Below are 16428 nucleotides of genomic sequence, written 5' to 3'. Positions count from 1 at the left end.
CATGGTGGCAAATGACAACACATGACATGATATGGCTATCAATGTGAAAAATGCATCCAGCATTTAAATTACAGCTTGTTCTTGTTCAAAAGTGAATCTCAGTCATTGGACAGGAAGTCGGTGTCATGTGACATTTAATATAAAGTAGATATGGTTTATGATCATGGCCCCAAACTGACCTTTTTTAATAAAACTTTCTCAAATTTTATTTTAAACAACCTGGAGTGTAAAACTCAGAAAAAAACCCGAGACATTAAGAAAACACACAAACAGAGAGGAGGAGACATTTGCATCATACAGCTCATAAAAGGTTACTCCGTCCGCGACGTTGTGCACTTTGTGTGTGTGTGTGTGTGTGAGTGTGTGTGTGTGTGTGCGGAGCTCCTGCATCTCTTCCCCGCAGGTGACTGCCAGCTCGGCTAACCTGGCTACCTAAGATGTGAGGAGAAGCATTTGCCAGGACTCTAAACTCCTCTTCATCTAATAAAATGTCACTGGACTTGAAATATTGAGGGAGCTCATCTGAGAATTGTCCTTTCAGCTGGGGAGGTGTCAGCGCTGTGCCAAATGTCAGCTCTGTGAGGATCAAGGAGAAGAGGCCTGCCAGGACCAAGTCAGCCTAAAAGCCACCCAAGATATGTAAGTGGAAAGATTAACTATTTTACCACAGCAGAAATGGGTGATTCTTCCTTAAAGTAGCAGCAGTGCACTAAAAGTCATGTAAGATCAGATCTTGCTGACCTTTAAGGTGGGATCTCCGAGCATCCGGTGGCGCTCTATTTGCCCAAATAAAGTTCTGGCGGTGGGTGTGAACTCTAATTTAATCGGCTAATTAGCACTAAAAACAGAGCTCAACTGAGGCTTAATGTCGTTAATGTAATCAACCAATTGTTGTACAATATTTTGAACCAAACCCTTTAGTTGATGTTTTGACATTTAACTTGTAGTAGCAACGTTTGACCTGCTGGTGGCGCCAGAGGAAAACTCTATATAAAATATTAGCATCCATCCTCTGGGGACGATGAATGTCTGAACAAAATTTCAAAGCAATGCGTCCAATAGTTGTCAAGAGGTGGATTGCTGCAGGTAAATGCTGAATACAGTTTTTCTGCTTAAACTTGCTTTTACATTCATTCACTTGCATGCATATAAATAAATACCCCTATATTTGCTTGCTGATATTGATCCAGCTGAGTAGTTAAATGAAGGAAATGAAGCCCTGTTAAGAAAATTAACTGTATCTAATGATTTGAATGTTATGCTTTCAATCGGAAAGCTGACAATTATCAAAGAGGACCACACATGGTTTTTCAGAATGAGCCTGCATGCATGTTTTTACATTTTCCACAACCTTAAATTGTTATTTTGAGCATTTCTTTTCTAGGTTGTTGATCGTGTCACTGTTAGAAATTCAAATGCAGACTGGAAAACGAAGTAAAAGCACAGTGATTTTGAAATGCTGAGGGAGACTGCACATTCTGGACCCAGTAATCTTGTGATCTTTTAAAGAAGCTGCATGCACTCCTGTTCATTAGTGAAGGGCGACTCAACATAAAATACACCTCTGTGTGCGATTTACCATCTTTTCAGGCAAACATACATCTTTAGACTCAAAGACACTAAAGAAGAATCAAAGAAGAATCAACTGACTGAAGGATATGAGAAAAATAAAATTCATGTCTTTCATGTGTCTTTTACACACAATATTGGTGGTTCATGCTTTCCAGTCAGTCACAAAAACACATTGAGCAGTTTGTTGAGTACCAAGACTAATGGGATGTCATACTGACCCAAAGCTTGAAGAAACACCATTAACAAAGGCCGCAAAATCCCTGAAAAATGTTGCATATCACAGGATTTAATTATTTCTGAGCTGAATGTGAAAAATATCTCATGTTGGCTGACTTCCAAGAGAATTCTGCTCTAATTCAACCACATGTTTCAGCAGAGTGTGTTTTTGCAGAGGAAACTAAATCACTAACATTACATGCACACCATAAATTACCCAATCACAGGGCAATGAGACTGTCCCCCTGTAAGAAATACACTGATGGGTTGTTTGTGTACCAGGTCATTATGACCCACAGTTTTGTTTTGTTGCCAGGCGACATCTAGTGGCTGTTATTATGACGGGAGCAAAGGAAAAAGCGTGGTGACATAGTATATAGAGCGACAAAGTCCACGTCTTTTTTTGGATGGGTCAACAGAACAAGGAATATGATACAGGAGAGCAGTGTTCACAATTCTGATGTGAAAGTAGCAGTTTGTGTTGGTTCTATTATCCTAGATTGTTCGACAAGGTTAACCACATTATTATCGTAACCATGACAAAAAAGATACACTGCTCTACTGCGGTACTGTCCGCTTGTTTATTACTGTAACCATGACAACCAAGGTTCTGCTGCTATAGGGGCACTATTTCAGGAGTCATATCAGGTTGAAAAAAAAAACAAGCTACGTGGTTCAGGTTGGAGGATTGGTTGGGGGCAACAATGTATGGCTGCTAAATGACATCACACCTCCAACACAGAAATCTCAAAATAAGTTCACAAACAATACACAATTACATCAACCTTTACTGATGGCTAAAACTTTCAGTATAAAGGTGCAATTTGTATAATTAGCTGTCCCTGGAAAGTATATACTGTAAGAGACATATACTAACTACTTCAGAATGCTTCCTACGCCCATCTGTACAAATTAGAAAATGTTAGCATGCTAATTAAGCATATAGTTCAGCTGCGGACCTGTCAAACACATCACTTGACAAAAGGTTGGACACAGTGTGCTTTACAGAGATGAAATGCTGAAAGCGTTGGGATTCACCCATCACCACTAATTAGAATTAAACACAGAGTATGCCTGAGGCTGATAAAAAAAAAAAGAAAAAAGTCATTCGTTTTTCTGGTTTTTTGGTCACAAATTAAAATATTTGACAAAGGCATCAGGGCATCACCCGAGCTATTACAATTCTCTCTGAAAGGGGGTGCATATAATGTCACTGCTTCCAAACTTAAAAGATCTTTCACTCAAAACTAAAAGTGTCAGCGTTAATGGTGGTGCAAGAGGAAAAGTCACCAAAGTCAGCAGGAATCTTCACTGGGAAACCATGAGTATTTCTACCAAATTTCTTGTCAATCCACCCAATATTTGTTGAGATATTTCAGTCTGGACCAAAGCAGTGGACCAACCAACTACCACTGCTGATGCAAAACCACTGTCATGGCTAAAAGTACAAATTCTTCCAGTCGTTGTGTCTTAGCTCTTCTTCACGTTTAGTTTTCCTGTTACTCGAGGACCTAGCTGGCTGGTTAAATTGCGTTAGCATGCTATTTCTCTTGTTCCTGAACTGAAAAGTGTCCCTTTAATGTGATATGGTTGCATCACCTCCCATCTGCTCCCATTCAATTTTAGTTAGATCTGCGTGTCAAGACAAACACTTTGTGGTTATTTCAGGCTAGGAGGGACAGACTCCTCAGATCAGATTTGCTTTAATTAAACAAAGGATACATCTAAATCTTTCATTAAACAAAGGGAAATGCAGACTGCTGACATATACTGTACAAGGATATGAGTAAAATTTACTGAGACCAAATGTTGCAGCGTCTACATCCCATCCTCCGCTCTCATGCTTCGCCCCCACAGTGATTGAATCTGACATGACTTCTGAATTGGATCCATGACATTTTAATATAGGATGCAAAGTGGGTCAAACTTTCACGCGGCTTTCAGAAGCTCTAAAATCTGGACCGCAAATACGGACATGAATGATGCAGCAATTTACAGTAATTGATAGTAAATAGGGGGGAAGTAAAGGGCGGATCATGAAGGAATGGAGGGAGAAAGGGAAGGAAGAGAGAAACAGATGGAAAGAGAGGGAGACAGAGACAGGAAACAGCTGCAAACCAATGATGTCTGTGCTGCTTTGGTTTCTATTTCTGACACACACCTGGCTTTTATCTGAATCAAAGTCTGTCTCTTTAGTGACACACACACACACACACACACACACTCATTTAGCTCTTGCAGCTCTCATTTTGTGTGTAGAAGTATGTAACGAAAGCCAAATCAGTGACCCCCAAATCTTATAGGAATACAGATAAATACAGATGGATAGTAGCTGCCTGTTGGTCAAAGTTAAACAGAGAAACACACACCTCCTATTGAAATGCACATGCAGTCTTTCCCTCTTCACACCACCTACAGACTTAATTGTAGGCGCCAGACACATTCAGTGAGGCAATAATGGCGGATATGATTGCAGCGACCTGGTCGGTCAGTATAGATCAATAGCTTGTTAGCTATGGACAATTACAGCTTTCAGTCGCAGACGCAGGCTGTGATCATACATAGATACAAGTGGATTAGCAACCTGACTATATTGAAAAGCTGTCCCGTTGACTGTATTTGCATGCAGGCTGAAACTGAACTGCACCTAATCAGATTGATGTCTTTTGAGTTTAAATCTGAGTCCGCTCTCACATGTTTCAGTTGTTTCTAAAAAGTCCAGGCATTTGACAGAAGGACATTTTCTTTAAGTGGTAATAGCTTAATCGGATGTTTTGTCTCCATATTCTGAGCTGCTAAGCAGTAATTTCTCCTGAGATGAGATCTGTGACATATTCTTTGGATTTTCTGTTGTTTTTCTGTCAATGGGACTAATTTCTGTGTCTATTCAGCAAAGTGGCTTTTGTTGCTTGTATCTATTTGCCATTTCGTTTGGCTATTGCAAAATACACCACTGTTGCTGTTAGATTGCACCATTTCTTGTGTAACAAAGGCATTTTTCCTGGAAACAGCCATTGTAGCATGTGGCAAATATATCTATGAGGATCAACACAGTCAGCAGTCAGAGCAGGCTGGAGATGATCTATGTTTTGTTATTGTCACATGAAAAGACCAAAACCAATAACATCTTTGTCCAGCTCTTATTTAACTGAGCTTTCTGACTTCTCTACCTTGTCTGTTGCTCTCAGCCCGAAGCCCATTGTTTCCCACTGAAGGTGTAAATGTTTAAAAATGCCTCACAAATATTTAGTTTCATTTTTCAAAAAAGGCTCACGAGTTTCCTAAAACAGCTGGGCACTGTAGTTTTTAGAAAACGTCGCTCAGGTAGGAGGAAGTAGTGCATTTGTTGGGAACTATTTTCAGTGGCAGATTAATACACATTTTGTGCTCTAGCGAGTATTTACAACAGCAGGACGGTGATGTGGCACTGACTCACACTAAACTACAGTGTGTGTGTTTACGATAATGAGAGAACAGTCACCCAGTGCAACAGTGTGGCTCAGTGATGTATGTTTGGTAGTTTTTAGACACATTAAAATCTTCGTCTGTAGAGTCTGTTGACTCAGTTCTTATAGGTACAGAAACTTGATTCTGTCTTAAAAGTGCTTTTTAATTCGGGGACTGGCTTATTTTTAGAATGCGGCTCAGATCTAACTTTAATCAAACTCCTTGGATCATCCCGGCTTCTAAACTCTAAATGTGCATGGCTGCGGAGCCCTCACAGCAAACAAAGCCTCACACTCCAGCCCCGCTCTGTCCTCGATTCCCTGGTGAGCGTACACGCACCCGACACGACACATACACATGTACGCGTCTTTGCACAGTGCGCGAGGATCACGCAGATCGCACACAGTGATCGCACTCTGAATCCAAAAGGAAGGTGACACAATAGGGACACAAAAGCATCTCAACTTCATAAGGCGAACTGCTTCTTATCAGTTAAGGTGAGACTCAACACTTGTTCTGCTCGGGGGAAATCTGGGTCGCTTTTTTCGCGAGTGGACCAGTCACCCACTTTATATGAAGATTAGGCTCACTGCTGACTTCACAAGACTGGAAGAGACAGGAAGAAAACAAGCACGGGCACTAAGATAATAAGCCTGTTAAGGTGTATCTCGGATTTCTACCGGTGTTTTTTCGAGTTTTGCATCACTGCAGTGGAACTGAGTTGCACTTTTTTGCCAGTTTGAAAGCTTTAGCAATAAAAATTTAACAACAAGGTGACACTGGTGTCTGAGAGTGAGATAGTTGTAATAATGATAGCTATCCCTACCTACACTACTACTCTATTGTTATGTGAAAAATACTCATATCAGTGCAATGTCATGTAATTCACTTGGAACAGTGATTACCTTATTCATTTACTTTCAGTTTTTGTTGATATTCCTGCTTTAGTTGTCTAAATACTCTATTACATCCTCCAAACTACAACCCTAAAATTACCAGAGGATCTGATACAACATGGTATAAGTATAGCGTTATAGAGTTATATTGTTATAATCATGGACTGTTGTACAGGGGTTTCTTTTCCATTCATTGGTGAACATACATGTTAGAGTTTAACATAAATATGTAACACAAAGGAGGAGAAGAAAATGTACCAGCAGTGGTACAACCATCCCCAGCATCTCCTACATGAGTTTAGCTTCAAGAGGTTGTTTTTACTGAAGAAGTGAGCTTCACTGTGAGACACAAATACACTTCCAAGTTCTAAATTAATGGCCAATTAAAACAGAAATCTCAAATATGCTTAAAACAACAGTATGTATTCTGGTTTCACAGCCAGCAGCTTGTAAACAAGTAGAGAGGAGCTCACATTTAAAGGGGAGGCAACCTGAAAAGCATTGTTTGATACTGTGTGTGTGTGTGTGTGTGTGTGTGTGTGTGTGTGTGTGTAAAGACAAAATCCAGATGTATCTCGCAAATGAGCCACACTGTTCTGACTTCAGTGGCTGTCTATGTGAGCGTACTTGTTATTGTGAGTGTGTTTCTCAGAGATTTATTGCAGCAGCTCTCAACTGAACCCACTTTTTTTTCTTTTTTTTTTTATACAATGACTTAAATGTCCCAGATCTGTCTTTGACTCAGCGTCATCTCCGAGTGTGTTCGTTTGTGTGTGTCTGTGTGTGTGTGTTTCACATGCACACGTGCTTCCACTTCCTCACATTATCCTGCCAAGACATTAACATTTCATGGACAATACTGAGGTTTGTCAACTGGATCTCATCAAAATTTCATCCTTTATTACCGAAGCAGAACTGGAGGGGGACCCCCCCTCTGCAAGGTGAACTACAAGACTGAACCGAGCTACCGGCAGAGGTGGGAGAAAAAAAAGAAAAAAAGAAGGAAATCAATTCCCACCAGGTTATTGCCTGTGAAAGCGGGGTGCTTGGTCATTTTAAACAACCTAGGAACACAAATAAACAGTCTTAATGATCTGGAGATAAGTGTTCCCACCAGAGTCTTTGCACAAAGTCTGTTGAAACTTCATCTGGAGCTGCTAAAACTCCCAGATGAAACCTTTACCAATGAATGTCTTTCAGGCTTAGCGGTAGCAACTTCAGGTATGGATTGTAGTCTGTGACTGAGTCTTAAATAAACATTAAAGTGACTCCAAGCCCATGAGTCCCGCAGCTGGGAAACAGATTAGGAGTGAACACACCCCAGTCCTAATTATTAAGAGATTTATAACATTATGTACAATGGTAGAATTCAGCTATGTTTAATCAGGTACATTTATCTCACAGCTGTAGTTACTTTTCTGATTAAGAGAGGTAAAAGTATACAATAATTCACAAAAACACAAAGACTGGAAAAGATTCTAAAAACATGAGTAGAGATTTCTGCACAGGATTTTTTTTTTTTTAGTCTACCTCAGTAATCATCTCATGACCCCCTAGATTAGTCCTGTAACCCTTTTAAGGGACCTGACCTCTAGGTTGGCAACCAGACTTAAGGGGTCATGTGCTGATTACTCATTATTGCACCAGTATTAACAGTCTAATATTGTCAGATCCAGGGGCCATTTTTCTGCAGAACCAGTATTTTTCCTTTAATACTTTAAGTAGTAGTAGTATTTTTGATGCAGGACTTGAAATATAGTATTTTTACATTGTTGTGTTAGCACTTTTACTTAGACTAAGAATTCCCCACCAATTTAGCATTGCACTCCTATAAAATAACCACACACACACTCACAGACCAATGGGCCATAGAGAGTCACCAAACGTGCATGTCTTTGGACTGTGGGAGGAAGCCGGAGTACCCGGATGCAGACACACGTGAGAACATGCAAACTCCACACAGAAAGGCCCCAAGCCTGGAACCTTCTTGCTGTGGGGCGACAGCACTAACCACAGCACCACGATGCTGCCTAAATTGGAATATAAAAAAGTAAAAACAAAATAGATCCTATAGAGATCTAAAGTCGGACACTGTGGACCCCTCCTCTGTGCTCTGTGCTCACACTCCTACAGGGCAGAAGAACCATGTTGAGGAGATAATCAAAAAACATTTTGGCAAACTGCCATCATTAAATGCCGATGAATTAGCTATCAGCAGTTCCTGTTTGCAAAGTACCCAACAATATACAGACAACTATCAGTGAATTTCTTTGGTGCTGAAGAAAATGGATGATTATATTGCAAGTTCTGGAGTTACATGAGTGTCTTTTTTCTATGATTTCTAAGTGGATTCGTGGGCATTTATTCACAATAGAAATCAAAGATAATTACATCATTTGGAAATGTTAATATCACTGACTGTAAAAATATGTGCATCATATCTGTGTGCTCAGATTTGATCGAGGTAGGACTGCAAGAAGGAGTACAATTTTTGACCGAAGTTGCAGTGGCTGCATTTACATTTAAGATAATAACAGTTCATGTCTCAATGTTAGACACTGTGTTTTCTCACTGAGATGTAAATGCACAGCCTTGTGCATTCATCCAGGTTAAAACCAGCTGACGTCCAGAGCTTTAGTCAAGAGTACAGAAGTCTGATTTTATGCATGTGATCAGATATGGAGCCATAATAAACACCTCTCACTGCCATCACACTATACCAAAGTGATTATGACTTCACTAGTCACCACACCTCAAACTCTAAATTCAGATCAAAGACAGGCTGCCTTGATTTCTCCAAAGGACTCTTGAAATGCAGCGGTAACAATAAATGGGACCGTAATGACTACATACTTAGCACAGGGAACTTTTCCAGTCAGCAGCCCACCAGTGAGAGCACTCCGGGGATCAAACCAGTAACCATTTGATTAGCCGCCAGCCTCCCTGCCTCTCTGAAGAAGAATATTCCCCTCCAACTGCAACAAGCTTGGAGTTTTGATTGCACCATAAGCATCACGGAAATAATGTGGCTGCAATCAGAGAAGGATTTGGACTCAAGCTACCGCCCTCAACCACACACACACACACACTCATACACACACAGCAAGACACCCATATCTAATTCAGCCTCTGCCCAACATTTGTCAATTAATGTATATCTGTTGTCTATATGCAACAATTTCTCTCATATGTCATTTTCAATTTCAACTCGTGCATGAAAATTTTTCCACATTATTTTTGCTCATTTGAGGTTTGACTGCCGCTCTTTTAATTGTCATCTTCTTGTGCCCTCTTCTTCTGTGAATGTTTGATTGCACCAGACTACAGAATTAGCTCCACCAGCTGTTTATCTATATGCACCTAACACCTAAAATGGACATGACGGAAGGACACGGAAAAGTTTGGAGCATTTGTTCTTTAGAGAATATTTTTTTTCTAATAATGGTAAAAATAAAAAATTCACATCTGAGGTTACACGCTCCATGGTTCCCCCACATCTATATCTTTCTATTTGGTTGATATGTAAAAATGAATAAAAGAAATGAAAATGATCTCAGAAAGACATTATATCATCCAATCAATCCCATGAAAACCACGTGTCTCCAGAATGTCTGTTATCATTAACTAAGAAAAACAGCCCTGTTTTCTGCTTTCTTACAGAACTTTTCTTTTTCAGATATTCAGTGGTTAGCATGCTAACTTCAGAAAACGGAAGTACATGGTAGAAGTAGAAGCAAAACAAGAGCTGACATTGGCGTTTCTCTCTACAGCTGGAGACAGCTCTTGGCGAATGTAGGAATGAAGTTGCTGAACTCACAATGTTTCTTCAAGACTGGTAAGTAAACAGCTGTCCATGCTAACATTGGTTATGTAGAAATAGCAAAGTACCACTTTTAAGTAGAGGATATTCTCAACCCATAAAGGAACAGTTGTAATATAAGATCACCTAGTTTGGAGACATATCATGTTTGTATGGAGGAAGATAGATATACTAGCTTGTTTGCTTCGAGCAATAGACTTATGGTTATATTGCGATGATATATGATTATATATTTTTGTTTTGTTGACCCTCCTGCTATTTCACACCAACCGATTGGTCTATTTCCCTGGTATCAATAGCCCTGGTCCTTATGAACAAAATCAATGTCTTTATGTGTTGTTATTCATTTCCAAGCAACATTTGAGCATCACTGTTAGTTGGGTCTCATTCCTCATAACAGGAAATGAGGCTGTAGAGAGTTCACCAAATACTTGATTGTGTTATGTATAAGTTATGAGGCTGTTGTAAGGTCATAGTTCCTGTCAGTTTCACCCAAAAAAGCTCACAGATTACACTGGTTAATGATGATGGTTTTCTGTGATGAGTTCTCAAATTTGACCCCTACACACAGACTTTGACAGCCACGTTGGTGGAAGTTCCTGACCTTGGAGTGAAAGGGTTTTCACTGACAGAGTATAACTAAATGATAAGTGCATTTAATCATGTACTTATACTTAAGTACTTGTATTTTACTTGAGTGTTTCCATGTCATGGCACTGTGTACTTCTACTCCACTACATTTTAGGGAGAAACATTGTCCTTATTACTCCACTACACTGATTTGACAGCCATACTTTGCATTTCTATTACTGTTACTTTCCAGATTCAATTTCAACATTCAAAACCCATGATGATCTGATAAAATAGGAAGGCATCAGTAATGATAATCAACTGAGGGATTTAAAGTGGCCTATTCAAATTAAGTTGGCCTTTTAATAAGATGCTATTTTACTTAGTGTTAATAAGTAATCAATGAAAAACAGTTTTTCTTGGGGACATGGTATTTATTGTGGGAATGATAAAATCTCTAGGTACCTAACATCAAAATTACCCCCTGAGGGTATCCCCACTACTGCTGAATCAGTTTGTGATTATAGTAACCAGTTATTTATTTCACCCACATTTGTAGCCAGAAAGCCAAATATTTTCCTTATTCTCTTTATTTAGTTGATTAAATGTTTTCTTTGTCAGCTGACTGTTTGACAGTTGAAACCAGACATCACTTTGGACTAGATAATTAATGCCATAATAATATAATTATATTTTCTTTTATTTTCTGATATTGTATAGACAAAACAATACCGCGATGAAATGAGGGGAAAAAAAAGGTCATGAAAGTAATCATATATGGCTTTATTCTGAATTCTAGTGGTCAGGCTGTATTTTAAGGAAGATATCTGTAAAATGATGGACAATACATCTAAAACCTTTGAATTTGATGGAATGGTGCAGCCTTAAAAAAACATGGAGGTAGAGTTTGAATCTCTCACTTCAGTGTAAACATCATGAAGCTTGAATGGAGATCTGGAACAAGCTGGTACAGAGTGTCAGACACAAGGTACTTTTAACTGCGGTGCTGCGGCGAGCCTAGTTTCAGAACCATGGACAGCCCCACTCCGAGCCAGTACCGTCCAGCACCATGGACAGCGCCAGGTATCGCTGAACTCCTATAAGCTGGAGCGTCTAGTTCACGACAGGAGCTTCAAACTTATCAGTATTTCCTGTCCCTACCTCCAATGTCTGGCCGAAGCGTCTTGTCGTATTCCTTGAGCAGATTGTTCAGTATCAGAGTGGCATCCTCCTGGTGCGACCTGGGAACCAGCATTTGATTGACAGTGGTATCATGGTGATCTTCATCGTCGTCGCCATATTCCAGTAGATCAGAACTGGAGGTGGGGGGGGGGGGGGGGGGTGAAAAGAAAGTAGGAGGGGGTCGTTAATCATGTCATCTCCCCTTTTTTTATAAAAAACAATTGTCATGAAAACTTTGTCGCAGCAGCGTCACTGCAAATGATTGTCAGACCCCCCCGACTCTGTGCTTGGGCACAGCAGTAAATGGTTGGTGTCATTTTTTTTTTTTTTGTGTGTCTGTGTGAGTGTGTGTTTGTGGGTATGTGCGGGGAAAGCCCTTGGAAAAAAAAAACAACAAAAAAAAAACATGCATTATCAGCCAGACCCATTCACATAAAATGCGTAATAGCCAATATATCCATAACTTTTACAGCTTTAAAAAAAAGAGGGGGGGGGGGGACACCTTCTAGCTGTTGATCATGCGAATAAAAAAATAAAAAAATAAAAAAAGGTGCGAATCAGACTCACCGAGCACCTTGAGCGAGCAGAAGTATGAAGAGGATGGCCACAAACTTGATTGTCATTTTCCCATGCGCGGATCACCTCTGATCGCAGGAACTGGAGGATGGAGATCCCGGCGAGTGCTGCTGCCGCTGCCGCGATAAAAAGTGCCAGTACAGTAGGTGTGTAACCATCAATCCGAGCTCTGAACTTCCTCATCCGCCCACACACTTTCTTCTGCGTGTCATCCGCGGCCGCACAACAGCGGTCTCTCCTCCTCGATCCTCCCTACTCCTCGCAAAGGGGGTGTGTGTGTGTGTGTGGAAGGGGGTGGGGGGGGGTTGGGGGTGGTGGTGGTGGTAGGGGGTGGGGGGTTGGGGGGGGGGGGTAGTTCCTCTGGGACGCACCCGACGATCAATCAATGTGATCAGCCCAGAGGAGGGGAGTCGAATCGACGGGATCCAGCAGCGCCCTCCTCCCTCTCTAACGCCTGTGTGGGCTACAGAGTGGTTGGGGTGACGCTGTCTGCTGCTGGTGGTGCTGCTGGTGGTGCTGGTGGTGCTGCTGCTGCTGCTGGTGGTGGTGATAGTGGTGGTGGTGGTGTTGAACCTTAGGAGATGAGCATCTTGCGTGACTCATACGCCATTCACAGGCTACATACAGTACCTGGCTCGCAATTGCATCGCATTATCTGGATGGAAAACATAAGCAAACATCTTTTTTTTTTAAAAAAAAAAAAACAAAAACTTGCAGGCTACGTCATGAGCAACATTTATTTATTTCATTACACTCGCTGCATATTTAAACATCTGCCTGTGCTTTTGAAATTATTCCAGTTAATCAGACAATCATCCAAGTATATTTTGTTTTAAACAGCCCTAAACTCAGTCCAGCATTTCCGATCTCTTTAATCATTTATCCACATTTTCAATTTTGCAGACTTCTAAACCATGCAGATCATAAAAAAAAGTATCAAATATGAACATTAAGTCATAAAGAAAACAGTGGGATGTCAGTTAAATTGAATGTGTACTTGATTTTTTGTTTATATTGATGTTTGCTGTTTGCCTGATGATGGTCCCCACTGGAAGTCATATTCAGGCGTTACACTCCCCGTTTACGTACCACAGAGTCACAGCAAGCTCTGTTCCACACTCGAAATAAGTCATTTTCTGAACAGGCGCACAACTCAGTAGGGCAGCCCGCTGTTGCCAGCCCACAAACCTGTGAGGCTTTTGAATCCACACGGCAACTCAGTGTGTGCGAGCTGAGAGGCTTCAGTGCCCCCTGGTGGCTGAAGATGCGACAGGAAACACGGGCAGCTGTGTTGGATTTTCACAGCAGTGCTTCAACCGGCGGATTCATCTCTTGACCAGCACTAAACTAAACAAATCACAACAACAAAAAAAGAAAAGAAATGGAGCTGTCATCTGTTACACTCTTAGTTATATTACTGATCAACAGTGGTGGAAAAAAGTTCTCTCAACTAAAAGTAACAATACCACTGTGTAAAGATACTTTATTACAAGCAGAGGTCCTGCATTCACAACCCCACAATGCAAATGTTCATTCATTTTTTTGACTATTCTCATATTTCTGTATTTTTGTGTGAAATATACTTGATAATTTCACCCTGTTATCCTTCAAATTATTATTTTAATGAGACAATCTGAGAAGTTTAAAGGGGAAATGTCTCTTTGGGGGAAGTACTAACAACTCTTAAGCATCTGAAACCTGACAAGAGGCCCCGACTAGCTTTTTTGTAAGAGGTCAGGAGGCAAAAAGCTTGGGAAGTACTGGTTCCATGTTTTAACATGCAGTGTATTTTATAAGCTGGTCATATTTGGTAGGATTTATATGTACAATCTCAACTATAGTAACTACAGCTGTCGAATAAACATAGTGGAGTAATAATTACAGTATTTCCTACTGAGGTGTAATGGAGGAGAAGTCTGAGAAATAGGACATACTCAAGTAAAGTACAAGTACTTAAAAAACTGTACTTTAAGTGCAGTATTTGAGTAACAGTACTTGGTTACCTTCCTCCACTGCCTGCCCCCGTTACCCCATGAAATTGACGCTATACCTTTAAAACTTTGTGTAATTATGAGTTCCCTCTCTTATCAATGATAAGATGTCTGATGTTCTGCTCAATAAAATCTACAAAGTGAACACACTGTCACCTGAGCAACCCAGCATCTTGCTCATTAAATCGTGATGAACACAACCGTAGAATTAGAAAATTCCTGTCTAAATGACATAGAAAATAAAGAGTGGCAGCCTGTAACTGAAGTTCATTTGTTACATTAGTCTTTTCTGGGGAGAGGAATGACACTGCTGCATTCACAAAAGCAAAAAGATTTCCGATCACCAGAACTGGAGCGTACAGACACTATATGTATCAGGCTATTTTATTAGGAATCATATTGATACAACTAGATGCTACAATCCTGATTTATGATTCTGTAACATACAGCAGCTTTGCTTCATGTTTCAAAACAATTCCTGAATACCATCCATGTTCATCCTTTTTATTTGATTATTTTAAGTATAATACATAAAACAAATACAGTACATAAAACGAATAATGAATAACACAAATACTTTGTTAAGCCCAGCTATAGCTACAATGGCTTTGCTGCATTTCTGCAAAATGTAAGCGAAGGTTTCAGTTGAATGTTTCCTCCAAAACAAAATGTAAAAAGTACTTTACTGATGCTCAAAAACAATAAAGATCTCATGCATGTGTAATGGCTGCCTAAAGCCCATCTGGGATAGACAACTGTTACTATCACAGCCCTGCATACTGTGAGTCTCTTTAAGCTGACTGCTGCATGTGTATTATGTTCCCTAGCTGAGAGACCCAAGTTCAAAACTTCAGTCTGCTTCACTGCCCATGAGCTAGCTGTGGATAAAGTACATATAATGAATCCTAAATTTGTCCCTAACACGCACCAGCCACATCTGTCCAGACACTTCATAGAGAAAAACAAGCATTTGTCATTGGCTGGGCCAGTCGGGGCTTAAATTGGAGTTTGTGTAAGGGGCCCCCCTGAACGGGTGAAAGCAACTTAAGCGGAACTAAATCCCTTTTCTAACAGATGTATGGCAGATGAGTCTGTCACAGTGGCTGAAGGAAGGAGGGAGGGGTGGGCAATGGTTTCTTGGCTGGCAATAGAGAAGAGAGGGATGTTAGATGGATGGATGGATGGATGGATGGGCAGATAGGGTCACTCATTTCTTGGATGGCAAGATATATGAACAGAAAGGATGTTATCTACCAAGCCTGTACAATGGAGACTTTCAGACCTGTGATGAAATGATGGTTGTGATTCTAGCATATTAGCATCCTTCTCTTGTCTGTGGCTAGAAAATGTTTGGTCCACTCTAGTGAAAACATTAACTCTCTGTATGTTTAAAAGTGTTGTTTGTTTCTTTTGAATCATTTATGAGTAAGACTGATTTATAAAACGAGTTAGTTTAGGCTAACAGAGTTACACTGCTCTGTTAAAAGAGATGGGAATGTTACAGGAAATACACTTCAACTTTTGACGTTTTTTAACATTTCCGGACATAATATTTTCCTTTGTGGTGTTGGGTATTGTTTGCTAGCTCTGAACTGGCCATTGCAATTAATCTTTGTGTATTTCAACTCTGTCTAACATTGTCATATTTGTATTTTTAGCTCACCCCTTGAGTGATGAATGCATTAGCTTTGTTGGTCATAAACCAAAGTATTGGACAGGTCAGAGAATGACCAATGTGATTATAATTCATCCAAAGGGGAACATAAATGTCTGTACCAAATTTGATGGCAATCCATCCAGTAGTTGTTGAGATATTTCAGTCTCAACCAAAGTGGTGGACCGACCGACTGACAAACAGACATTGAATTTCCTAGAGAAAATAATGGAGGCTGATTACTTAGTACATTTCATTTCCTTTGGTACCAGAACTCAGAATAAGGCTTGGTCAACTCAAATAAAGCAGCACTGGAGCAGTTCAGCTCTGACACAACAAACAAATGAGCCCAAACTTTGTGAAGGATCCTTCAGGCATAATCAGAAACAAAAGGAAATGGTCACTCTCGCTTGACAATGTGGACAAGCAGCAGAGTCAGAAACAAACAGGGAGTGGAGGAATAGATGCAGAGGTTGGTGTTGTTACCTGTGAAAGGTATGTCTG

General features: G+C 40.3%; 1 protein-coding gene and 1 pseudogene across 3 annotated transcripts in view; one reads left to right on the top strand and one right to left on the bottom strand.

The window, feature by feature from the left end:
• The window catches only part of cfap221 (cilia and flagella associated protein 221), a 151129-nt gene extending 140877 nt beyond the window's left edge, over positions 1–10252 (top strand). Inside the window, exons 26-27 of one of the 3 annotated variants that reach the window (XM_071464212.1) lie at positions 542–639; positions 9902–10252. In XM_071464212.1, coding sequence (XP_071320313.1) covers positions 542–582 — 41 coding nt within the window. In that variant the 3' untranslated portion in view covers positions 583–639; positions 9902–10252. The remainder of the gene's footprint in view (positions 1–541; positions 640–9901) is intronic. The other 2 variants (XM_071464211.1, XM_071464210.1) reach the window with 2 other exon arrangements.
• Positions 1–12437, bottom strand: part of LOC139609510 (gamma-aminobutyric acid receptor subunit gamma-3-like) — an 87089-nt pseudogene extending 74652 nt beyond the window's left edge.
• Positions 12438–16428: the final 3991 nt, after the last annotated feature.

Source organism: Trachinotus anak, unplaced genomic scaffold, assembly GCF_046630095.1.
Source record: "Trachinotus anak isolate AG129_WGS33_773 ecotype Australia unplaced genomic scaffold, CSIRO_AGI_Tana_v1 ptg000026l, whole genome shotgun sequence".
NCBI classification, from domain to species: Eukaryota; Metazoa; Chordata; class Actinopteri; order Carangiformes; family Carangidae; genus Trachinotus; species Trachinotus anak.
This window is presented reverse-complemented; position numbering and strand designations above follow the sequence as displayed.